This window comes from Oryx dammah, unplaced genomic scaffold (assembly GCF_014754425.2).
Source record: "Oryx dammah isolate SB20612 unplaced genomic scaffold, SCBI_Odam_1.1 HiC_scaffold_19, whole genome shotgun sequence".
Taxonomy (NCBI): Eukaryota; Metazoa; Chordata; class Mammalia; order Artiodactyla; family Bovidae; genus Oryx; species Oryx dammah.
In genome coordinates, this window is record NW_024070203.1 from 4,747,761 (window position 1) to 4,774,317 (window position 26,557).

The 26,557-nt window shown below is 39.4% G+C and overlaps 1 protein-coding gene across 1 annotated transcript in view; it reads left to right on the forward strand.

The window, feature by feature from the left end:
- LMBRD1 (LMBR1 domain containing 1) overlaps positions 1-19,785 on the forward strand; it is a 146,076-nt gene extending 126,291 nt beyond the window's left edge. The window contains exons 15-16 of the mRNA XM_040261414.1: positions 19,093-19,184; positions 19,320-19,785. Coding sequence (XP_040117348.1) covers positions 19,093-19,184; positions 19,320-19,436 — 209 coding nt within the window. The 3' untranslated portion in view covers positions 19,437-19,785. The remainder of the gene's footprint in view (positions 1-19,092; positions 19,185-19,319) is intronic.
- Positions 19,786-26,557: the final 6,772 nt, after the last annotated feature.

A 26,557-nucleotide genomic window follows, 5' to 3' on the forward strand; every position in this document is an offset into this window, starting at 1 on the left:
ACAGATTTCTCAGGAGGCAGATCAGGTGGTCCAGTATTCCCATCTCTTTAAGAATTTTCCACAGTTTGTTGTGACCCACACAGTCAAAGACTTTGGTGTAGTCAATCAGTGAAGCAGAAATAGATGTTTTTCTGGAACTCTATTGCTTTTTCTGTGATCCAGCATATGTTGGCAGTTTGATCTCTGGTTCCTCTGCCTTTTCTAAATCCAACTTCAACATCTGGAAGTTCACGGTTCATGTAATGAAGCCTAGCTTAGAGAATATTGAGAATTACTTTGCTAACATGTGAGAAGAGTTTAATTGTGCAATAGTTTGAGCATTCTTTGGCATTTCCTTTCTTAGGGATTGGAATGAAAACTGACCTTTTCCATTCTGTGGCCATTGCTGAGTTTTCCAAATTTGCTGGCATATTGAGTGCAGCACTTTCACAGCATGATCTTTTAGGACTTGAAATAGCTCAACTGGAATTCCATCACCTCCACTAGCTTTGTTCATAGGGATGCTTCCTAAAGCCCACTTGAGTTTGCACTCCAAGATGTCTGGCTCTAGGTGAGTGATCACACCATCATGGTTATCTGGGTCATTAAGATCTTTTTTGTATAGTTCTTCTATGTATTCTTGCCACCTCTTCTTAATATCTTCTTCTGTTAAGTCCATATGGTTTCTGTCTTTAATTGTGCCCATATTCACATAAAATGTTCCCTTGGTATCTAATTTTCTTGACGAGTTCCCATTCTTTCGTTTTCTTCTATGTCTTTGCATTGTTCACTTAGGAAGGCTTTCTTATCTCTCCTTGATATTCTTTGGATCTCTGCCTTCAGAAGGGTATAGCTTTAGTTTTCTCCTTTGCCTTTCAGTATTCTAAAAGCTGACAGTACCAAATGCAGGCCAGGATATGGAATTAATGAAGATAACCACTTCTAATTACCTTTTTTAGTAGAATTATAATTACATTATTTATATAATTATACATTAATTACCTCCTTTTATGGAAAATGAAATGGCAACCCACTGCAGTATTCTCGTTTGGAAAATCCAGTGAACAGCTGAGCCTGTCTGGCTACAAGCCATAGGGTCGCATACATTCAGACAGGACTGAAGTGACTTCATGTATACATCCTTTTAAAAATTTACACTTCTATTAATAGATGTGATTTTTCTTAAATTCCAAAAATTTTAATTTATATGCACAGTGAGTGTTTCAGCATGATGTATTTTGCCCCACAAAATGACAGGAACATATTTTGAACATAAGAATTAGTGAATATAATGTATGCTATGTGGTAACTCCCTAGCAATTTAGATTAAAAGGTGTATCTTCTTGTGAAAGTGAGTTGATCTTTTGTGTGTAATTTCAATTTTGAATCTGCTAAACATAATTCATCTCTCACATTTTCCTGTCATTTCTGATATAAATTGTTAGCATCAAATAAACCTTGATTTAATTATAGACATCTCTCCACTTTTTACGACCTTGATTAAAGTGGCCCAGCCCAGGCCCTTAAACCTTACCAATACTCTTTGCCTTTCCCATTCTTATTCTCCCTGAGTCATTCTTTGACTTGGTTTATAGAATGTATTCCATTTGAGGTTCTGTAAAAGGACAGTTTAAATCCACAAAGAACATATTAAAAACTCTTCGGAAATTAAACCTCCAAAAGAGCATAGTACTTTAAGGCTTGTTGAATTTTTTCGTATATTAAATAACCCACCAATTTAAATTCAAAGATGATATTCTGTATTTAGTGATAAAATTCAACTTAAACAATTCAAGATAGTCTTATAAAGTTCTCACTTATTTTTAAAGATAGAGCAATTTCCACACTTTCTTATGCGAAGCATTTGCTTTGAAAACTATGAGCTAAAACAGGATATTTTAATCAAAATTGCTAGTGTCAGAAACCTAGCACTTTCTTTATGGATATTTTCCATATGTACTGTAACTCCAACATTTTATCTATTCCAGGGCATTCTATTGTACCAGTTCGTAGTAGACCATCTAAAGTTCTTAATGGTTCCCAAATGTTGCTCAGTTTTAAAAGCTTTTGAATCCCATAAAATGTGAGGAACTGATACCAATATCATGTTGCTAATGCTCAGCAGACACACAGACCCGCGCCTCTGCCCTCGGGGTAAACACCGCTGAGGACAGACACAAATGGCTGACGATCCAGACTGAAACAGCTCCAGTAGCCTCCTTACCGAGACAGGTGGCCTCAGAAGGCTTGCTTTGAGACTTGTCATTTCACTGCATCCACCAACGTAAAACTTGTGTCATAAGCGTAGCCCACATGTCCACCATTTATGACCTCGATTAAAGTGGCCCAGCCCAGGCCCTTAAACCTTATAAATACTCTGCCTTTCCCATTCTTATTCTCCCTCACAGTATTTAGTCTAATAAATATAGTTTTACCAAATGGATGAGGTTTTCTAAGTCATGTTTGGAGTGTTGACAGTTGACAATAAATAAGCCTAGTGATGCTGGATAGTTTAAGGGGAATTTAATAATTTAATCAGTAAATTAAAAATCTCAGATTTCTGTTTCTGCTTTCTAACCACCATCTGGTTTACATATAATGAAATGCGTGTCCTGCCAACCTCTCAAATCTCGGTTCCAAGACTGAGCTCCTCTCCTGCTCTCTTCCATTTAACTTTTCCACATGTTACTCTCATGTCATAGGGTAGGAAAAGTTGTCCTATGCCTTTTGTGTGCCCTCAACTATTTATTTACTCAGAAATCTTGAAATCTTTTTTGCATTTTCTTACTTTTCCAATACTAACCATTTTCTACATCCCACCAAGGTTAGATGAGAAATAGCAAACTATACCCATCAGTGAGGATACTTGAAATATATTACATACAGTGTAAATAATACAGCTTTGTATGTTTTCACAGAAAAATATTCACCACATGATGATAGTGGAAGAGTGTATATATTATCTCATGTTTTATGCTTTGTGCATGTAAAAGTAAAGCTGCAACTTTACAGGGATGGTCCAATATATGCAGATCAATCGGTATGATACAGCATATTAAGGAAAGACCAAAATCACACAAGCATCTCAGTAGGCACAGGAAAAGCCTTTGACAAAATTCAGTATCCATTCATAATAAAAATTCTTAGCATAGTGGATATAGAGGGAACATATCTCAGCATAATGAAAGGTGTTTACAACCAACACAATACTCATTGGTAAAGCTGAAAGCCTTTGTGCTAAAATCTGGTGCAAAACAAGGATACTCTCTCTCACCTCTTCTATTCAACATAGTATTGGAAATCCTAACAGCAGTCAGACAAGTGAAAGAAGGAAAAAAGGGATCCAGATTGGAAGGGAAGAGGCAAAACTGTTATTATATGCATATGGCATGATACTATATATTAAAAATCCTCAAGTCTCCACACAAAAACTACTCGAACTGATAAATGAATTCAGCAAGGTAGCAGGATACAAGATTAATATAAAGAAGTTGGTTGCATTTCTTTACACTAATAATGAAATAACAGAAAAGGAATGTAGAAAAATATTACCTTTTAATATAGCATCCTCAAAAATAAAAGAGTTAAACCTGACCAAGAAGGTGAAAGACATGCCGAGAACTATAAAAATGTTAATAAAGGAAATTGAAGATGATTGAAAGAGTTTGGAAAGGTATCCCATGCTTTTGGCTTAGAAGAATTAATATTGTTAAAATGACCATACTATCCAGAGCAATCTACAGATTTAATGCAATCCCTATCAAATTACCCTGGATGTTTTTCACAGAACTAGAACAAATAATCCTAAAATTTATATGGAAACATAGAAGACCCAGAATTGCCACAGCAATCCTGAAGAAAAAGAAGAAAGCAGGAGGCATAACCCATTCCAGACTTCAAATACTACAAAGCTACAGTAATCCAAATAGCTTGGTACTGGCACAAAAGCAGCAGACATGTGGATCAATGAATCAGAGCAGAGAGCCCAGAAATAAGCCCACACACCTACAGTCAGTCAGTCTTTGACAGAATAGACAAGGATCTACAATGGAGAAAGGGTGGTCTCTTTAGCAAGTGGTGCTGGGAAAGTTGGATGTTCATATATGCTTAGTCACCAAGTTTAGCTGCATATAAATCAATGAAGTTAGACACAGCCTCACACCATACACAAAAATAAACTCAAAATGAGTTAAAGACTTAAGCACAAGACATCATAACAAAAAACTACTAAAAGAAAACATTGGCAAAACATTCTCTGACAAATCATACCAGTGTCTTCTTAGGTCAGTCTCCCAAGCAATCGAAATAAGAACAAAAATAAACAAATGGGACCTCGTCAGACTTCCAAGCTTTTGCACAGCAAAGGAAACCATAAGCAAAATGAAAAGATAACCTATAGAATAGGAGAAAATATTTGCAAGTAATGTGACCATTATGGGATTAATTTCCAGTATACACAGACAGCTCATACAGTTCAACAGCAACAAAACAAACCAGTTAAAAAGTGAGCAGAACACCTGAATACACATCTCTCCAAAGAAGACAGGCCAATGGCCAGTGCACATGAAAAGATGTTAAGCATCGCTAATTATTAGAGAAATGAACTACAATAAGGTGTCATCTCACAACTATCAGAATGTCCATCATTGAAAATTTTACAAACAGCAAATGCTGGAGAGAGTGTGGATAAAAGGGAACCCTCTTGCACTGTTGGTAAAGACGCTATGGAGGAGAGTAAGTTAGTTCCTCAGAAAACGAAAATTAGAGTTAGCATATGATCCAGCAATCCTACTCCTGGGGATATATCCAGATAAAATTATAATTCAAAAAGATACACGCACTTCTATGTCCATAGCAGCACTGTTCACAAAAGCCAAGACATGGGAACAACCTAAATGTCCATCAAGAGGAATGGATAAAGAAGATGTGGTACACATGTACAATGGAATACTGCTAGCCATAAAAATAATGAAATACTGCCATTTGCAGCAACACTGATGCAAACTAGAGATTATCATACTAAGTGAAGTAAGAAAGCAGATGGCAAATACTATATGATATCATTTAGATTTGGAGTATAAAATGTAACACAGGTGAACCTGTCTACAAAACAGAAACAGACTCAGGGACATGGATGCCACGGGCTGGGGAAGTTTGGGGAGGGTTGAATTGAGAGGTTGGGATTAGCAGATATAAGCTCTTATATACAAAATAATAAACAACAGGGTTCTACTGTATTTTGTTGTTGTTCAGTTGCTAAATCGTGTCTGATTCTTTGCAACTCCATGGACTGTAGCATACTAGGTTTCCCTGTCCTTCACTATCTCCTAGAGTTTGCTCAGATTCATGTTCATTGAGTTGGTGATGCCATCCAAACATCTCATCCTCGGTTGCCCTCTTCTCTTCCTGCCCTCAATCTTTCCCAGCATCAAGGTCTTTTCTACTGAGTTGGCTCTTAACGTCAGGTGGCCAAAGTATTGTAACTCAGCTTTTCTATAGCACAGGGAACTCTATTCAATATCTTATGATAAACAAAATGGAGAAAAATATTTAAAAGATGTGTGTGTGTGTGTGTGTGTGTGTATATGTATGTATAACTGAGTCACTTCACTGTACAGCAGAAATTAGCAGTGTAAATCAGCTCTGCATCATAAATATATACATATATATATATATATATATATGTATATACAAACAGCATATAAAAGTCAGGCTGTACCTCAGAGGACAAAATGTGAAATAAGGACAAAAAATAAGTATTCATTGTTTTTTATTGTTAATAAGTGGCTTTTATTCTATAATTAAAGAAAAAAACATTAATAAGCCTTTTTAAGAATGAAAACAATGAGAGTCCAGATAGTGGCATGCATCTATCTGCCCAGTAACTACTGGTTGTAGAGAAGACCTTTTTCCTTCCAGTTTGTTGAAGAGTGGCAGTGGAGAGGGTAGTTTCTGAGACTTTGAAAAAATGTAAGTCTCAACACCTTGGTAGCAGTTTTTTCCCTGGAATATGAAATGTTTCTTTCTACTTATACTTGGTTCCAGGAAATTTTATTTAGAAGTCAACGTGACTAAGCAATATTGCTCAAATACTTACATTATCACTAACAATGGATTCAGGTGATTTTTTTTTTCCATCTATACTTTACCTGTAAGCAAAAAAAAGAGAAAAATGTGTTTTGCAGGAAAGACATATTTCTGTTTAAAACCTATTTCATTAGAGGAGTTACTATACTAGTTTACACTTGATGTTTGATGTATAGTTTTAAATGAAAAGTTCATTTTAAGGAAAGCTAGTTTTGACAGGCTGAAATGAAGCTGGTCAAGGAGTTTCATTAGAACCTTAGCCTTATGGCCTGAGATTAAGAATGGACACTGATGCTCTGTGATAACAGTATTTTTTAATGTCTCATGTGGAGCTGAGTGCCCAAGTGGGTGATCTGTAAACATAATTTGAAGTGAAAATGGTACCAAACTCTTCCTTTGTGGATTTAAAAGACAGGTTTGAATATGGACTTCAGATTTAATACCTCCTACCTACTTCATATTAAGTGAAGCTAATTAATTTTAGCTCTCTGAAGTTTTGTAATAAGAAGATCCAGTTTGAGAGAATATAAGTCATTCTTTCCCTCTGACTCAAGTACATGGAGCAGTGGCCTTTAAAAATACTATGTGGTCTTTTTGTCTTATACTCTGCACATTTGGAGGGAGGGGACAAGATAGTTTAGGACAGTTAGATTTAGTCTAAAGATGTGGATAAAGGAGGTCACCTAGAATTATAATAGTTTTGATAGGCTTATTTAGAATGCTATCGTATTTATTTAAGGAATACAAAATTAATAACAGCCTTTGCAATTTAAACACATTTGGAAGATATTGACATATCAGTTTTCATAATACTGAGAATCACAGTCCTGTGTGTCTTGAAATTCTAAAATATATAAATGTCTAAATTTCCAAGATTCTATTTGCTGTTTTTGTACAGTCGCTCAGTTGTGTCCAGTTCTTTGCGACCCCAGAACTGCAGCATACCGTGCTTCCCTGTCCTTCACTATCTCCCAGAGTTTGTTCAAATTCAAGTCCATTGAGTCAGTGATGCCATCCAACCATCTCATCCTCTTTTGACCCCTTCTTCTCCTGCCCTCCATCTTTCCCAGCATCAGGGTCTTTTCCAATGAATCACCTCTTTGCATCAAGCAGCCAGCTTCAGCATCAGTGCTTCCAGTGAATATTCAGGGTTGATTTCCTTTAAAATTGACTGGTTTGATCTCCGTGCTGTCCAAGGGACTCTAGAGAGTCTTCTCCAGCACCACAGTTCAAAAGCATCATTTCTTCAGTGCTCAGCCTTCATTGTGGTCCCGCTTTTACATCCATACATGACTACTGGAAAAACCATGACTTTGACTATACAGACCTTTGTCGGCAAAGTAATGTCTCTGCATTTTAATATGCTAAGTTTGCCATAGCTTTTCTTCCAAGAAGCAAGTGTCCTTTAATTTCATGGCTGCAGTCACCATCTGCAGTGATGTTGGAGCCCAAGAAAATAAAGTCTGTCACTGTTTCCATTTTTTTCCCCATCTATTTGCCATGAAGGGATGTAGCTGGATGCCATAATCTTAGGGGTTTTGAATGTTCAGTTTTAAGTCAGCTTTTGCACTTTCCTCCTTCATCTTCATTAAGAAGCTCTTTATTTCCTCTTTGCTTTCTGCCATTAGGGTGTGTCATCTGCATATCTGAGGTTATTGATATTTCTCCCTGTAATCTTGATTCCAGCTTGAGCTTCATCCAGCCCAGCATTTTTCATGGTGTACTCTCATAGACGTTAAATAAGCAGGGTGACAATAGACAGCCTTGCTGTGCTCCTTTTCCTATTTGGAACCAGTGCATTGTTCCATATTCTAACTATTGCTTCTTAACCTGCATACAGGTTTCTCAGGAGGCAGGTAATGTGGTCGGATATTCCCATCTCTTGAAGAATTTTCCACTTTGTTGTGATCCACACAGTCAAAGGCTTTGGTGTAGTCATTGAAGGAAAAGGACTATTTAATTTTCTCATCTATTAGTCTCATCTCATTTCCTTGCTTTTTCAATTAACTTTTTAAACTGGTATCTATTATGTGGTAGGCACTATTCTAAATACTACTGATACAGAGCTAGTGAGACTAGTGAACAAAGCTCAGATGTGCTGTCCCCATGGAGCTTATCTAGAAGGAGACAAATAAGGGTATCAGGCAGTAATCATTATGGAGAAAAAGTACCAGAGGAGAGTAAGTGGTGCCCGGAAGGAGGGATGGTTTGAAATGTTGAGTAGGGCAGACAGGAAATCCTTACTGAGAAGCGGACATCTGGGCAGAATGGCCTGAGAAGTGAGGTCAGATGCCTAGGAGGGGCAGATGCCTGCAGAGAAGCGCCGCATGCCACAGCGACGGCAGGAGCAGAGGTTTCGGGGCTGGGGGGCCAGGAAGGCAGGAGGAAGGGCCAGCCATCAAAGGGAAGGGCTTCATTCAGCTTCTAAGCTCAGACGGGGATTCTAGAAGACTGTGAGCGGGTGGCCTGATGGGCTTGACATCCCCAGGGAGTTCCTCTGACTACTGGGTTGCATGTAGACCAGGGTGTGGGAACTGTTTTTCTGTAAGAGACCAGTTAATAAACATTTTAGGCTCTGTGGGGCCTGAGGTAGTGTCCACAGTGCTCAGCTGTGCCCCTGAAACATAGAGGTTGCCGTGGACAGCGTGTCATGTTTCAGCATAACTTAAAAAAACGAGTGATGGACCGAGTGAATCCTTCTGGGGTATAGTGTACTAGCCGCTGAGATAGACTATAATAAACCAAGGGCAAAGGCGAATTGATAGGACGTTTGCGGGAATCCAAGGCAGAGCTTGTGGTGGTAGAACTGCAGGAAGTGGTCAGATTCTGGGTAGATTTTGAAGATAGAGCCGGTGTGATTTGCCAGCGCCACTGCTCCAGTAGGAACCTTAACCGTTCCCCTATACCACCTGTACCACTGTTCCACCAGGGATTGAAGGGTTCCACTTTTTAACCCAGCCTACATGTTTCCAGTCTTTTTTCTGAACTTGGTCGTCTTTTCCATCGTTGCTTTGCAACTGATTGTTCTGGAAATGTCACAGCCAGATTCTGCCCAACTCCTCCCATCTTCATCAGTCAGATTCCTGGTCATCTTATAAGGTTTCTTTACAACCTGACCCTCTTTTTTGAATCTCCAAACATGTGTACAGTTTTTCTTTTTTTTTCCACTTGAATTCCTGTAGCAGTTTTACTTCTTATGGTGTGACCTTTACTCTGACTTAATCTATAGTCATTTATGTATCTTATGTCTATCCTACTCTTTTGTAGGAATGTCAGCTCCTTGAATTAAGAAAACATATTAATATATATATATGAAGTATATTTTTCTGTCTTGTTCAACCAGCTTTTGTAGAATTGAATCACTTTTAAAAATTTGTTCCTTTTTTACCTTGTTAAAAAATGTTCTTGAAGTAACGTAAGATTAACATCACCTAATACCTTGTCTCTTCCTGCCCACTTTATTTTTTTTTAATTTTACTTTATTTTACTTTACAGTACTGTATTGGTTTTGCCATACATCAACATGAATCCACCACGGGTGTACACATGTTCCCAATCCTGAACCCCCTCCTACCTCTCTCCCCATACCATCTCTCTGGGTCATCCCAGTGCACCAGCCCCAAGCATCCTGTATCCTGCGTTGAACCTAGACTGGCAATTCGTTTCTTGTATGATATTATACATGTTTCAATGTCATTCTCCCAAATCATCCCACCCTCGCCCTCTCCCACAGAGTACAAAAGACTGTTCTATACATCTGTGTCTCTTTTGCTGTCTCGCATACAGGGTTATCATTACCATCTTTCTAAATTCCATATATATGTGTTAGTATACTGTATTGGTGTTTTTCTTTCTGGCTTACTTCACTCTGTATAATAGGCTCCAGTTTCATCCACCTCATTAGAACTGATTCAAATGTATTCTTTTTCGGTTCAGTTCAGTTCAGTCGCTCTGTCGTATCCAACTCTTTGCGACCCCATGAATTGCAGCATGCCAGGCCTCCCTGTCCATCACCAACTCCCGGAATTCATTCAGACTCCCGTCCATCGAGTCAGTGATGCCATCCAGCCATCTCATCCTCGCTCGTCCCCTTTTCCTCCTGCCCCCAACCCTCCCAGCATCAAAGTCTTTTCCAATGAGTCAACTCTTCACATGAGGTGGCCCAAGTACTGGAGTTTCAGCTTTAGCATCATTCCTTCCAATGAAATCCCAGGGCTGATCTCCTTCAGAATGGACTGGTTGGATCTCCTTGCAGTCCAAGGGACTCTCAAGAGTCTTCTCCAACACCACAGTTCAAAAGCATCAATTCTTCGGTGCTCAGCCTTCTTCACAGTCCAACTCTCACATCCATACATGACCACTGGAAAACCATAGCCTTGACTAGGCGGACCTTAGTCAGCAAAGTAATGTCTCTGCTTTTGAATATGCTATCTAGGTTGGTCATAACTTTTCTTCCAAGGAGTAAGTGTCTTTTAATTTCATGGCTGCAGTCACCATCTACAGTTATTTTGGAGCCCCAAAAAATAAAGCCTGACACTGTTTCCCCATCTATTTCCCATGGAGTGATGGGACTGGATGCCATGATCTTCGTTTTCTGAATGTTGAGCTTTAAGCCAACTTTTTCACTCTCCTCAAGAGGCTTTTTATCCTCTTCACTTTCTGCCATAGGGTGGTGTCATCTGCATATCTGAGGTTATTGATATTTCTCCCAGCAACCTTGATTCCAGCTTGTGATTCTTCATTGTGTATATGTACCACAGCTTTCTTATCCATTCATCTGCTGATGGACATCTAGGTTGTTTCCATGTCCTGGCTATTATAAACAGTGCTATGATGAACAGTGAGGTACACATATTTCTTTCAATTCTGGTTTCCTCAGTGTGTATGCCCAGCAGTGGGATTGCTGGGTCATAAAGCAGTTCTATTTCCAGTTTTTTAAGGAATCTCCACACTGTTCTCCATAGTGGCTGTACTAGTTTGCATTCCCACCAACAGTGTAAGAGGGTTCCCTTTTCTCCACACCCTCTCCAGAATTTATTGCTTGTAGACTTTTGGATCGCAGCCATTCTGACTGGTGTGAAATGGTACCTCATTGTGGTTTTGCTTTGCATTTCTCTGATAATTAGTGATGTTGAGCATCTTTTCATGTGTTTGTTAGCCATCTGTATGTCTACTTTGGAGAAATGTCTATTTAGTTCTTTGGCCCATTTTTTGATTGGGTCGTTTATTTTTCTGGAATTGAACTGCAGGAGTTGCTTGTATATTTTTGAGATTAGTTGTTTGTCAGTTGCCTCATTTGCTATTATTTTCTCCCATTCCGAAGGCTGTCTTTTCACCTTGCTTATAGTTTCCTTTGTTGTGCAGAAGCTTTTAATTGTAATTAGGTCCCATTTGTTTATTTTTGCTTTTATTTCCAGTATTCTGGGAAGTGGGTCACTTTACCTATTGAATGAAATCCATTGTATTAACTTCCTGCTCAGAACCTGCTGACCCCTTTTCTTACTTGGATCAATTGCTTTCTAATTGTGCTATTTAGCTCTAATGTTACAATTTCTGCTTATTGAACTTCTGATGCATTAGAAACCATATCTTCTTTCTGGATTTCCTTCCCAAAGCTTGTTTTCCAAGAGTTTAAAAAGAGAAAGAAAAGAAATGCTTTGTACAAAATATATATCTGAAAATTCCTTGGATATCAACATCCTCACAATTGATATGATGGACAGTTTGTGCTATGTAAAAAATCATTTTTTTTTTTTAGAACTTTAAAAGTATTGTACCATCTATGTTTCATTTCTGATGGGTGAGAAATCCAGTGCATCTATTTCTTCTTTTGAAGTTAACTTGATAATTTCTCTTTTCTCCATTTTCCCTTTGGGGAGCTCTTATTCATTAGTTCCTGGATGTCTTCAATTGATCATCTGTCTCCTCTCATATCTCATATTTTCTGCCTACCATTTTGCTCTAGATTCTTGGGTATGTACTCAGTTTTATCTTCAAACTATACCCTGAATTTTTTATTTCATATAACACATTTTTACTTTCCTTGGGGTACTTTATGTTTCTGATTTTTGCCCAAGCATCTTTGTTTTATGATGTAATATCCTTGACAGTATATGAAGATACTAAACATTTTTCTTAATGATTGCGTTTAAGTAGAATTACAGTGCTGTTCATCATGGAGCAGTTCTGTTTATCTCGTTCTTTCCCTTCATGCTGATAGCCTCCTGTAGATATCTGATGATTTATCCATATTTACGTTAATTTGTGTTTAATATCAGGAACTAGGAAGCCTCATCACGGGATATCTGTGATTGGGGTTTCTTGATCCTTAAGCTGTATTTTTAAATAAGTGAGAGGGAAACCAGCTGTTTTACTGGAGACCTTCTCAGTGTGGCTTTCCATCTTCCAGAGTATTGCCGAGGTCTTCTGTCACTGAGCGGCCTTCCTCCCTTTCTGTTTGCTGTTAACAGTTGCTCCTGGCTTTATTCATGTTCTGTAACTTTAATGAGGTCCTGGGAAACAGGACAGGAAGCAAATGACTGTTCTCATAAACCTCTTGTGTTCAACAAATTAAAATAGTTCTTCATGGTTAAGTGCTATAAGCTTATAATATTTTGCTTGACTAATAATAACTTTGTGTCAATAACCTCATTCAGTTTAATTCTACCCATCAAAGGGGCAGAGCAGTATTGAAGTTAGTGATGAGACAGAATTATTATTTAAGAATCCTATCATACCCTGATCTCCAGCATCTATATTTGACTCCAGATAAGTAAAGAGAGAGTAAACTAAAGTATTAGCTAGATGGCAATTTATTAATTTACCATAGGAAGTATTACATTAAAGAAGCTAGAGGCTCATGGTTAGTGAATTCTCACCAGAAAGAAGGAATCTGTATGGAAAGCTGATTTTACAGTCACATAGTTTCTGAGTAGGCCTGGAGTCAGGAGAGGGTCTCACTGATGTTGGCTGGTAACATCCAGCTGAGAAGGCCAGGGGTAGTGTGCCCACTGTCAGGTGGGGTTGCCGTGTGTGTGTGCACACTCAGTCATGTCCAACTCTTTGCGACCCTGTGGACTCTAGCCCACCAGGCTCCTTTGTCCAGGGAATTTCCCAGGCAAGAGTACTGGAGTGGGTTGCCATTTGCTTCTCCAGGGGATCTTCCTGACCCAGGGATTGAACCTGTGTCTCTCGTGTCTCCTGCACTGGCAGACGAGTCCTTTACCACTGAGCCACTGGGGAAGCCGTGTAGACCAGAAAATTAAGTATTGATCAAAGCATGTTTCTTTTGGATTTTGCTTGAGATACAGAAAGTCTCTTTATTGACACAGCTCTTTTTCTAGGTGACATTTCGATTGTGTTGATGAAAGTTCAGCAGGGACAATACAGTGAAGTTAACTAGGCATAAGGTTTCTCAGTTTTCTGGAGTCCACGCTAAAGCACACCAGGTGATTTTGTGAAACTTCTCAGCTACTTTCTACAAATCTTTGCTTAAGGATTCTAACTCATAAAACAACAACCTTTTTAAAAAATCATATTTAGAATTCTCTCTAAATCTCAGAAGGTCAGTTTATCTTATCACAATCCATCAAGAGCAGATATTATATCAATGACACTTAGAAAGAAACTGACTTAGACGTTAAATGACTCCATCCAGAATCTCACAGTAAATATAAACAGCAGACTCAAGAACCAAATCTCAATTTTCTGTCTCTAATATTTTCTGCTATACCTCTTAAATTGCTGTTATTTTATGAAAAAGTTAAGGTACTAGAAAGCAGTTGCTGTATATTTTACCATCTTGGACAATTAAGAGTAATAGAAAATCTCATTCATTTAGAGTTCACTAATACAGTTTGCAATTATTCCTACATTTGTATGCTAATGCTTACCTTTGGAACTATCTTTTATAAGCTCTGTATGGCCAACTATATTTTATATGGTCAGGACAAATGAAATTAGGTACATTCTTTCTTAAAGGAGCAATACATATTTTAGCACTTTTGAAGTACATTAAACTTACTTAAATGTAATCAAAGCTCAACACAAATTATACTGGTTCTTAACACAGTCACTATGAGACTTTATTTTTCAGTGCAAAGCATGTGGCCAAGTACTAGCTTTGTTAGCCTGGTACAGTTTATATATTCATAAAATATAATCTATTCCCTTTAGAACTTCTGTGACTTTTGATGTTCACCAACTCTTTCTTTCCCTTTTACCCAGTTCCTGCAGTGAGATTTAACAAAACATGATTTAACTATATGCCATTTGTTGAATTTCAAGATAAACCTACAATTTCGGTTTTTATGAAAATATTTAAATTTAAAAAATTTTCTTCTGCCCTCCCTTTTCTTACTGGATATATGTTGCTGGTTTCTCATTTCTTTCTCTCTGTGTATATTTCATATGCTGTAAATCCATTTGACAGTGATGATTAATTAGGGCTTTACCTTCTCAGAACCATTTGATAAATGATTCCTAATCATATCACAGTAAGCACCCAAGGTGCTTAGGCTGTTTACATTTAAGATTTCTATATCTATTATAAATATCCAATAGTAGCAAGACCTAAAGTTAGCATAATCACACGCAACCATGAGAAAGGAAGCGTTGTTCTAAGGAATCCAGTCTTCTCCCAGTTCTTTTTGTCACTAGTCAAAGAAATTGCTTTAAAATTCTCTGTGGCACATAAATTTCCCCAGATACCCTCCCTCTACAACATATGTATCATAAGGATTCATTTTATAAATAAAGCACAAATATAGACTTAATTCTAAGTTGATTTCCATGGAGGTGTAACATGATGATGACTTATTATTGGCTTAAGTCAGCACTAAATGTTGTTTTTCAAAATATATTTAAAGTAGAAGGTGCTGTTTATTACAGTTAATAACCAAGGTTATTTTAGTGGCAGTTGGCATATACTAACAGTGACATAACCAGCAGTCTAAAAGGAAATAAGTATATAAAACTTATCGGGTACGTTTGTAAAAGCTGTTGTTATATGACAGACAGAGGCTTAATTGTACTTTCTGTTGGTTATTCATCTAGTTTGATAAGTGAGAATGGATGGGGGAAGGTGGAAGAAGCAGGAGTCAAGTCTTTTTTTTTTTTTTTTTCCAGATAACTTCCGTGCCCTTTCTTGGCTCTTTTAATTTTGGTCTTTTTCATATGGCCACCTTGTCTGGAAAAAAATATAAAGCTTTTTTCTGAACCCCTATTTTTAGTTTTTAATTGTTAACATGCACTCTGGTTTAGCTGGAAGTTTGTGTGTCCCTTTGAGGAATTACAGCCAGAGTCTCTCGAACACCTATAATTTTAGAATGCAGTTCCTAAATTGAGCAATTCACATTTACTTTGAAGGTTAAACCAAGTTCAAAATACTTATTTTAGTGTTTCAGGAAACAGTAGAAAGACCTCTCTAGATCTCCTAGATATCTGTGATGCAGATGATCAGCTAGGAGAGGGCAGGTAGGGGAGAGGAGAGAAGCCCCTCCATGTATTACTCAGTGTGGAGTCCTAGCCTGAACATAAAATATTTGCATGAGGATTATTAACCAGAATTCCTCTGTGGACATCTGCCCCTTTATGTGCATATAAATATACTGATAAATACATATAAAGATAAGTATAAAAGCTGTTACACACTTTTCAACAACAAAGCAGAATACAATGATCATACTTTGTTTTCTCTCTCTTATTTTAGAAAGGTTGTGTCAAATCTTTAAACAATGGAAGTGGTAAACATGTGAAATAATGTGATAGGAAAAATAAGATACACTCTTTGTGGAGGAGAAAATATCAGCGGGTGTAGTCAATTTAAAGTGTCATTGAGTGGGTTATAGAGCCCTGGGAAAAGTCATTTGATTTCACCTCCTTCTGCCAGTTGCAGTCACCATCTTGTTCCTGTTCTGGCCCTGAAGTTTCCAGTTCACTTTAGTTCTGACCCCCCACCAGATACCTTTAGCTGTGGAAATGAGCAACAAAACTTTTATTTTTTAAGTTTAGAGCATTAGCAGGGTTGAGAGGGTTGAATTAAAAACAGGATTGTCCTTGAACATCAGAGCTTACGTAGTACTTAACCCATGAAAGATACCATTGATGTTTTTAAATTAATTGTGAACAGGCTTTTTTTTTTTTTTTTTTTAACAGCCTGCTCCCTTCTTCATTACAAGTTAGTTGTTTTTATTTAAAGGTATGTTACTGTTTAGCAAGTATCCTTTTACTGAATTATACACATTTAAATTAAACCTAAGACAGCATATTAAAAAGCAGAGACATTACTTTGTCATAAAGTTCCATCTAGTCAAAGCTATGGTTTTTCCAGTAGTCATGTATGGATGTGAGAGTTGGACCATAAAGAAAGCTGGACACTGAAGAATTGATGCTTTTGAACTGTGGTGTTGGAGAAGACTCTTGAGAGTCCCTTGGACATCAAGGAGTTCCAACCAGTCCATCCTAAAGGAGATCAGTCCTGGCTGTTCATTGGTAGGACTGATTTTGAAGCTGAAACTCCAGTACTTTGGCCACCTGATGCAAAGAGCTGACTCATTTGAAACGACTCTGATGCTGGGAGGGATTGGGGGCAGGAGGAGAAGGGGACGACAGAGGATGAGATGGCTGGATGGCATCACTGACTTGATGGACATGAGTTTGAGTAAACTCCGGGAGTTGGTGATGAACAGGGAGGCCTGGCGTACTGCAATTCATGGGGTCACAAAGAGTCGGACACGACTGAGCGACTGAACTGAACTGATGCTGGGAAAGATTGAAGGCAGGAGGAGAAGGGGACGACAGAGGATGAGATGGCTGGATGGCATCACTGACTCGATGGACATGAGTTTGAGTAAACTCCGGGAGTTTGGTGATGGACAGGGAGGCCTGCAAAGAGTCGGACACAAGTGAGCAACTGAATTGAACTGAAATTAAACCAAATCCATTTGTATCTGTTTTGACTGTAGAGACAGAAAAATAATGAACATGTCCAGAGTAGTCGTGATGCCAATAGCTAAGCAAGTATTTTCCTTAGTGCTAAGGAGCACTAGTCACCTTCTAAAATCTTAAGATAAGTTTTTATTGGCACCATTCGAACAGCTCTTGAAAACTATATTCTTTATCATGGGCTTGGTTATATCTTAAAGAAGAAAAAAGAAAATTAATATGAACTGCCACTGCAGACTTCATCTGGTCTTTAGGATGAGCCTGTAAGGAAAGGTGGTGACACGCATGGAGTGTCAATGGTCAGAGTCACGTGGCAGAGAAGTGGCCAAATGAGAGCCGACACCAAATCTGTGAAACCAAGGTTTGCACCTCTTTTCCCATGCTGGACATTTCAGTTATGCTTTCATTTTCAACATGGATTCACTTATCTTGTTTTGACATCTTTGGAATCGTCTCAGATTTTAGTGAAAAGAAATTAGAAAATGAATTAGTTATCAGTATGATTTTTAAATAAAATACCTCCCTTTTGAACAATTTAGTTTACTTCATCAGTCATATTAAATATGAGTGCTGGGTACTCCGAGGGGTACTCTGGAATACTCAGGCCAATCTAGTGGGAAAAGTGACAAATTTTGTAAGTTACCTTCCTGTGAAGCACGTTCTGTCATCATGAGGGGGCAGAGCGACTGACCAGCGGCTTTCCCACCCAGGAGGCTCTGCTGCTGCCTGAGGTGCAGGGCCTGGTGTGAAGGCATCACCTTGGGGGCCAGGAACTGCGGAACTGAGGGGAGAGAAACATTGGTTCCACACTGCTGTTCGAGTCCTTCTTGGTTTTCCTTAGGAAGCTTCGACTATTCCTTCTAGACTTTTCTGTTGAGAAAGAGAATGAGGGATGTGCGGGGGCCCCCTCGGGGTTCAGTGGTTGGCATTAGACTGGCTGCCCTGCCCATGAAGAGAAGGCACGTCCCTGCCACACTGCGTGTTTTCCTGCAGGAAGCAGAAGCTCTCTGTCCAGCTGAGCCTTGAGCCATTCAGAAGGACATGCTGAGCTTCATGGAAAGGGAGGAGGAGACTGGGATAAAGTAGGACCAAATGCTGCTTTTCAGAAATCCATGCCACAGACTGTTCTAATAAACAAGTATTTCCTTAGATGTCATGTGTTAGATACCTAAAGGACTGTAAGCAGTGGAAACAGTCAATTTAGCTGATATGGAGTCTCACAAAGATATCAAATAATCAGTCTGCTGCTTTCTCCTTAAGAGTTACGTTGTGTGTGTGTGTGTGTGTGTGTGTGTGTGTTTGAAGGAAAAAAGTAAATGATAGTTTTTAGATTCAAGTTATAATAAATACTATCTAAAGTTCAGGGAGTAAGCAAGTCAGCCATCTTTTCAATAGCGTTCGTAAGCTCAGAAGATCTCCTTTTAAAGGTATCATCACTTTGCTGTTTTAATTATTCAGTTAAAGCTTATCTATCTTTTGTGGCTGTGCTGGGCCTTCATTGCAGTGCATGGGCTTGCCTGGTGGGGCCTGCGCTCTGGAGCCCATGGGCTTCGGTCGTGTGGCTTGCAGGTTTAGTTGCCCTGTGGTGTGTGGGATCTTAATTCCCCGACCTGAGATCACACCCATGTCTCCTGCATTGTCAGGCAAATTCTTAACCACTGGACCCCCAGGGAAGTTCCCCCCCAAATCTCTTAATTGGATTCTTAGAAAAGTGCAGCCTAGTACTAACCACATCTGCTTACTTTCTTCATTTCTTTTTTTCATTCTCTATCAGGAAAACCGTTTTGTTTTAGGACATGTCTGACATTCCAGGTTAAAATGCTTTTTCTAGTTTAGATACATTGAGCTAGCCAATACAACTTTTTTATACCTAACAGCAGAAATTATATTGGTGGCGCTCGCTTTTAAAAATGTCATGTTATATTAAGGTGATTGAAAGAGTGGGCTTTGGAGATAGATCTAGATTTCCATGCTGTCTCTAAAGCTGATTTAGTTTTGGTTAACACAACCTTTTAGGTAAAGTATTAATAGTCTGTTTCAAGAGAGAAACTGCTTGCTTTGATCCTCTGTTTGCTTTTATAGATCAGTGCACTGTCACCCGGACCTACCTGTTCCTTCACAAGTTCTGGTTTTTCAGTGCTGCCTACTACTTTGGGAACTGGGCCTTTCTTGGGGTAAGTACAGGCATCCCAGGGATGCTGTGACCATCAGTGGCCCATGTGTGGTTGGGTTTGGATTTTAAAGTCAGTGTTTCCTGGGAGATTTCAAGTTTGAGAAATAAATAACATACAGCTTATTTACCTCTGCAGGTGTTCGTCATTGGGTTCATCGTGTCCTGCTGTAAAGGGAAGAAGTCAGTCATTGAAAGGGTAGATGAGGATGACTCAGACCTGAGTGATGAAGAGCCCTCTGTCTACTCCGTTTGAGGGCCTCTGTCCTGCAGCATTTACAGAGCGGACTGCATCTCATGTGCGTTTCAAAGTGTCAAACTAACATTAGGATGAACTGACTAGCTTTCATCAAAAATGGGAGCATGGCTATTGAAAAACTATATTTTTTATGTTTTCTGAAGTAACATTATTGTATCATAGATTAACATTTTAAATTGCTATAATAATAACTATGTAAACATAAGACTACCGGCTATGTGAGGGAATGTTTGTGGAGATTTGTTTTCTTCTAGTGTATAATAGTGTTCAATTGATTAAAAGCCCTCCAGAATTAATATTCCCTTCATCATTTTTTAAAAATATAATAAATCACTTGTACCTGTGCCTTTTGGTCTCTAGAGCACTGTGGAATTTTCAAGTGTCAATATCTGATTGTCAAAAAATAATATTCACAGTATAGCTGAATACTAAATATTGCTCCTTTATGCAACTTGTCTTCTAGTTTCTAGATTAAATTACTGGTGCCACTGAAATAGATTTCATGAGCAAATTTCAGGCTGCTTGGTGTCTCAGATATATTGTTCGTATAGTAATCCATTAGATATATTGTCACCTCTCAATATTTAAGGCACATACATTGTTGTAAATAAGTAACCTCAAAATTTGTATTCCAGCATAAATGGGAGTACTGTCAAGAATAAGTAATCCTGAAAAATTGAGTGAACTGATCAGTTTAAAACATATGACAAAGTATTTTGGCATTAAAGATAGTTTTTCATTCTAAAGATTTAGAATTTGCAAAAGATACAGGGAAAGCTGTGTAGTATTGATAGGGCATTTTGAACACATTCTAGATAGTGAGAATTCATCACAAGTTATATTCTAGTTTACTAAAATAGGCAAATTAGAACTCATAAAAGGCATATAGTATGATTCTTGAAATAAAATACCATTCAGTTCAGTTCAGTCGCTCAGTCGTGTCCGACTCTTTGCAACACCATGAATTGCAGCACGCCAGGCCTCCCTGTCCATCACCAACTCCCGGAGTTTACTCAAACTCAGGTCCATCGAGTCCGTGATGCCATCCAGCCATCTCATCCTGTGTCGTCCCCTTCTCCTCCTGCCCCTAATCCCTCCCAGCATCAGAGTCTTTTCCAATGAGTCAACTCTTCACATGAGGTGGTCAAAGTACTGGAGTTTCAGCTTTAGCATCATTCCCTCCAAAGAACACCCAGGGCTGATCTTTAGAATGGACTGGTCGGATCTCCTTGCAGTCCAAGGGACTCTCAAGAGTCTTCTCCAACACCACAGTTCAAAAGCATCAATTCTTCAGCACTCAGCTTTCTTCACAGTCCAACTCTCACATCTATACATGACTACTGGAAAAACCATAGCCTTGACTAGATGGACCTTTGTTGGCAAAGTAATGTCTCTGCTTTTTAATATGCTATCTAGGTTGTCATAACTCTCCTTCCAAGGAGTAAGCGTCTTTTAATTTCATGGCTGCAGTCACCATCTGCAGTGATTTTGGAGCCCCCCAAAATAAAGTCTGACACTGTTTCCACTGTTTCCCCATCTATTTCCCATAACGTGATGGGACCGGATGCCGTGATCTTCGTTTTCTGAACATTGAGCTTTAAGCCAGCTTTTTCATTCTCCTCTTTCACTTTCATCAAGAGGCTTTTTAGTTCCTCTTCACTTTCTGCCATAAGGGTGGTGTCATCTGCATATCTGAGGTTATTGATATTTCCCCTGGCAATCTTGATTCCAGCTTGTGCTTCTTCCAGCCCAGTGTTTCTCATGATGTACTCTGCATATAAGTTAAATAAGCAGGGTGACAATATACCATTAAGTTTCTGAAAAAGACTTAGGAATTAGCAACCATCTCCCACTCAGTTCTTGTCTCCCTTAATTTTTGTGCCACCTTGCTCTGATTCTTTTGTCTTTCTGGATAGACCTTCACACCCTTCCTTTGGTGACCCTTAATGTTCTTCACCAAGATTCTATTTCCTTCTGTCCTTATTTCACATTTTCTTTCTGGACAATCTCATATACCCTTGGTTTCCATCTTTAGCCATTGTTGCATTGGAGGGGTTGGTTGCTGAAACTAAGATTTCAGGGGAAGATGGGAGAAGGCTGTTGTTGGCTGCACAGAGACAGCTTAAAGGGGATGAAGTGTACTGTGCCTGCAACCAGGGGTGTATGAGGAGGAAGCTCAGGTTTGCTGTAGAAGTGAGCACAGATGTGACATGGAGCTCAGCGGGAGGGGTGGGGCCAGGGGCAGCCTCACTGTGGGCTCACAGCGGTTGTGATCTGCCCCTGAATCCCCATTGTCTACATCTGACCTAGTGCCACCTCTGCAGGCTCTGCCAGTGCACGAGCACCAGCAGGTTGCCCACATGCCAAGGTGGAGCTGAAGTCAGAGCTGACCCCCAGGGGTCATGTGGCTTAGGAAGTAGGGGTGAATCTGAGCCCCCCCTCACACACAGCTGGGCAATCCGTCACCAGTTTTGTAAACTCAGCACCTACAGGACATCCAAGTGGACTGCAGGTGCCCCCGCAGCTGGGACAGGTCTGGCCCTGGAAGCTTGGGCACGTGCTTATGAAAGCAGGCTGGGATCTGGTCTGCCTCCATGATTCCCTTGGTGGGCCCATGTATACGACTGCTGTGGTCCTGGTACCTGACTTCAGTGGTTCTGCACTGGTGGCCTTGTGAACAAAGCACCTGAGGGACACAGATAGTTGCTGGCATTCCCACTATTGAAGCAGGGCTGATGGCAGTGCCCCAAACAGTGTCCTTTGTGAGCCTGCTATAACGGGTTTCAGGTGATACCACAGAGTGCACTCCCTAGTGGACATTCTAGCAAAGGAATGCTCAGGGCTCCTGCCTCAGTGGGAGAGCACTGAACCCATTTATTCACCCCACAGCTCAGAAGTGGCCTGGTGTATTCTACTTCAACAAGTAGAGAGCAGACACCGCTCCACAACAGGGCGCTGACAGCCACAGAGCACAGGGGAGGCCCTGCCTGCTCACCGTCTAGTGCAGACTCATCACCACCACACTAGTCATACCCTCTGTCAAGGGGGAAACAGCCAGCACACTGAGGAAAGACATGGCAGGCATCCACACACAGTCAGCCCTCAAACCCCAAATACTAAAACCATGCCGTCTCCACAGGGATGCTCCCACATTAATCAGCCTTTCAAGAACACAGTAGATAACTGTTCCTTCTGAACTCATGAGTGAAGTGAAGTTGCTCAGTTGTGTCCAAACTTTGCAACCCCATGGATCATAAGATCCTGCAAGCCAGAAAAGACAGGGAGGGAGGGAGGAAGCAGAGGCTGTCTGATCAGCTGGGCAACAAGCCATTCAGGACATGCTGAACTTCAGGGGGAGGAAGGAGAGGAAGAAAGATTATCAATAGAAATGCAATTTTTTATGCCAGTGTGGATGGGAGGGGAGCTTGAGGGAGAATGGATATGTGTATGGCTGAGTCCCTTCATTGTTCACCTGAAATTATTACATTAATCAGCTATACCCTGATACAAAATAAAAAGCTTTAAAAAAAATGCTGATTACTGTAAACAGGAACGAGAAACTGTAAAGAGGAGCTGAGAAAAATTATAAAACTCATTTGCTGAGACAAATTCTGAGCAAAAGACGGTAAATGAAAGTGATAGTCACTCAGTAGTGTCCAACTCTTTGCAACCCCATGAACTGTACAGTTCATGGAATTCTCCAGGCCAGAATACTGGAATGGGTTGCCGTTCCCTTCTCCAGGGGATCTTCCCAACCCGGGAATTGAACCAAGGTCTCCTGCATAGCAGGCAGATTCTTTACCAGCTGAACTAACAGGGAAGCCCTTCGAAGCAGATTGAATAATGCAGAAGAACAAATAAGTCATCTGGAATCTAGAATAATGGAAATCACTCAATTAGAACAGCAGAAAGACAAGTGGGAAAAAAAATGAAAGCAATATAGGAGACCTATCTGATAATATAAAGTGAACCATATACACATAATAGTAATCCTAGAAGAAAGAGAAAAAGGGTTTGAAAGTGTATTTGAAGAAATTATGGCTGGAATTTTCACAGACCTGAAGAAGGAAACATATCCATGTACAAGCCACACAAAGTGTCCCAAACAAGATGAACCCAAACACTAAGACAATCAAAATAGCAAAAGTTAGAGGATTCTAAAGGCAGCAAAAGAAAAGCAAAAAGTTAATTACAAAGGAGCCCTCATAAAGCTATGAGCTGATTTCTCTACAGGAATTTTGCAGGCCAAAAAGGAGTGGCATGATATATTCAGAGACCTAAAGGGGGAAAATATGCAATCTAGGATACTCTACCCAGCAAGATTGTCATTTAGAAGAAGAAACAAAGAATTTCTCAGACAAGCAAAAAGTAAGAGAATATAGCAATTCTAAACCAACCTTAAACTTTTTTTGAAAGGCCTTCTCTAAATAAAAAAGAAGAATCTGTAGGAAAGAGAAAATCACAATTGCAAAGTAAATCACTTTAGCCAGTAAACAGATTTTTTTAAACAAAGTATCTTTTGTTAAAATGATGATAACCACAATAAACTGCAAAAGAATAAAAACAAAGATGTAAGAGGATATTTAAAACATTTTGGGGAGGAGAGTAAGAAAATGTTGATTTTTTTTTTAAAGAATATGTTTGAGCCTATATTACTAACAGGCTAAAGCAAGTAACTATAGAAATGGGGTTAACACACTTGAACAACAGGGTAACTACAAAATCAAACAATACATTCACAAAAATCAAAAAGAAAACAAGCATAATACAAAAGAAAATTATCAAATCACAATAGAAAAAAACAAGAAGAAATACAAATCAAAAGGCAAACAATGTTAAAATGGCAAAAAAGATAAGAGGTTATGTATCAAGAATTACCTTAATGTCAGGAGAGTGGCAGATTGGATATAAAAAGAGCTTACAATGTGCTGCCTACATGTGACCCACTTTAGGGCAAAGGACCCAAATAGATGGAAAGTATCAGAATAGAAAAAGATACTTCATGCCAATGGAAATAACAAAGGAAGCAGGGTTGCAATACTCAGATAAAATAGACTTTAAACAAAGGCCATAAAGATTAAAAAAGGATACTATATAATGATAAAAGGATCAATAGAAGAAGATATTATACTTGCTAATATATATGCACCCATATAGGATGACTCATTGAGTTAGACAAGGCTGTGGTCCATGTGATTAGATTGGTTAGTTTTCTGTGATTTTGGTTTCAGTCTGTCTACCCTCTGATGCCCTCTCTCAGCGCCTACTGTCTAACTGGGGTTTCTCTGACCTTGGATGTGGGGTATCTCCTCCCATCTGCTCACCACTCCAATACCACTTAGCCATCACTACAAACAAAGCTAGTGGAGGTAATGGAATTCCAGTTGAGCTATTTCAAATCCTAAAAGATGATGCTGTGAAAGTGCTGCACTCAATATGCCAGCAAATTTGGAAAACTCAGCAAAAAGGTCAGTTTTCATTCCAATCCCAAAGAAAGGCAATGCCAAAGAAGGCTCAAACTACCCCACAATTGCAGTCATCTCACACGCTAGTAATGCAATGCTCAAAATTCTCCAAGCCAGGCTTCAGCAATACGTGAATCGTGAACTTCAAGATGTTCAAGCTGGTTTTAGAAAAGGCAGAGGAATCAGAGATCATCGAAAAAGCAGGAGAGTTCCAGAAAAACATCTATTTCTGCTTTATTGTCTATGCCAAAGCCTTTGACTGTGTGGATCACAATAAACTGTGGAAAATTCTGAAAGAGATGGGAAAACCAGACCACATGACCTGCCTCTTGAGAAATCTGTATGCAGGTCAGGAAGCAACAGTTAGAACTGGACATGGGACAACAGATTGGTTCCAAATAGGAAAAGGTCAAGGCTGTATATTATCACCCTGCTTATATAACTTATATGCAGAGTACATCATGAGAAATGCTGGGCTGGAGGAAGCACAAGCTGGAATCAAGATTGCCGGGAGAAATATCAGTAACCCAGGTGTGCAGATGACACCACCCTTATGGCAGAAAGTGAAGAAGAACTAAAGAACCTCTTGATGAAAGTGAAAGAGGAGAGTGAAAAAGTTGGCTTAAAGCTCAACATTCAGAAAACAAAGATCATTATATCCAGTCCCATCACTTCATGGCAAATAGATAGGGGAACAGTGGAAACAGTGTCAGACTTTATTGGGCATGGGGCTCCAAAATCACTGCAGATGGTGACTGCAGCCATGAAATTAAAAGACGCTTACTCCTTGGAAGAAAAGTTATGATCAACCTAGATAGCATATTAAAAAGCAGAGACATTACTTTGACAACAAAGGTCTGTCTAGTCAAGGATATGGTTTTTCCAGTAGTCATGTATGGATGTGAGATTTGGACCATAAAGAAAGCTGAGTGCCGAAGAATTGATGCTTTTGAACTGTGGTGTTGGGAAAGATTTTTGAGAGTCCCTTGGACTGCAAGGAGATCCAACCAGTCCATTCTAAAGGAGATCAGTCCTGGGTGTTCATTGGAAGGACTGATGATGAAGCTGAAACTCCAATACTTTGCCACCTGATGCAAAGAGCTGACTCATTAGAAAAGACCCTGATGCTGGGAAAGGTTGAAGGCAGGAGGAGAAGGGGACGACAGAGGATGAGAGGGTTGGATGGCATCACCAACTCAATGGACATGAGTTTGAGTAAACTCTGGGAATTGGTAATGGACAGAGAGGCCTGGCATGGTGCCGCTCATGGGGTCACAAAGAGTTGGACAGGACTGAGTGACTGAACTGAACTGACTGATAGGAGGACTCAAATACATAAATACTAAGAGACATAAAGGGAGAAATTGACATGAATGCAGCAGTAATAGGAGACTTTAACATTCCACTCACATCAACGGACGGATCTTCTATACAGAAAATCAGTAAAGAAACATAGATCCTAAATGATCTAATAAAAATCTAGCCTTGATAATTTCACACATTACATCACCCAGAAACAGTAGAGTTTTCCAAAACTGAGTTTTCCAAATTTGCTGGCACATTCTTTTCAAGTGTACATGGAACATTCTCTAATTGACCACATCAGTTCAGTTCAGTGGCTCAGTTGTTTCCGACTCTGCGACCCCTTGGACT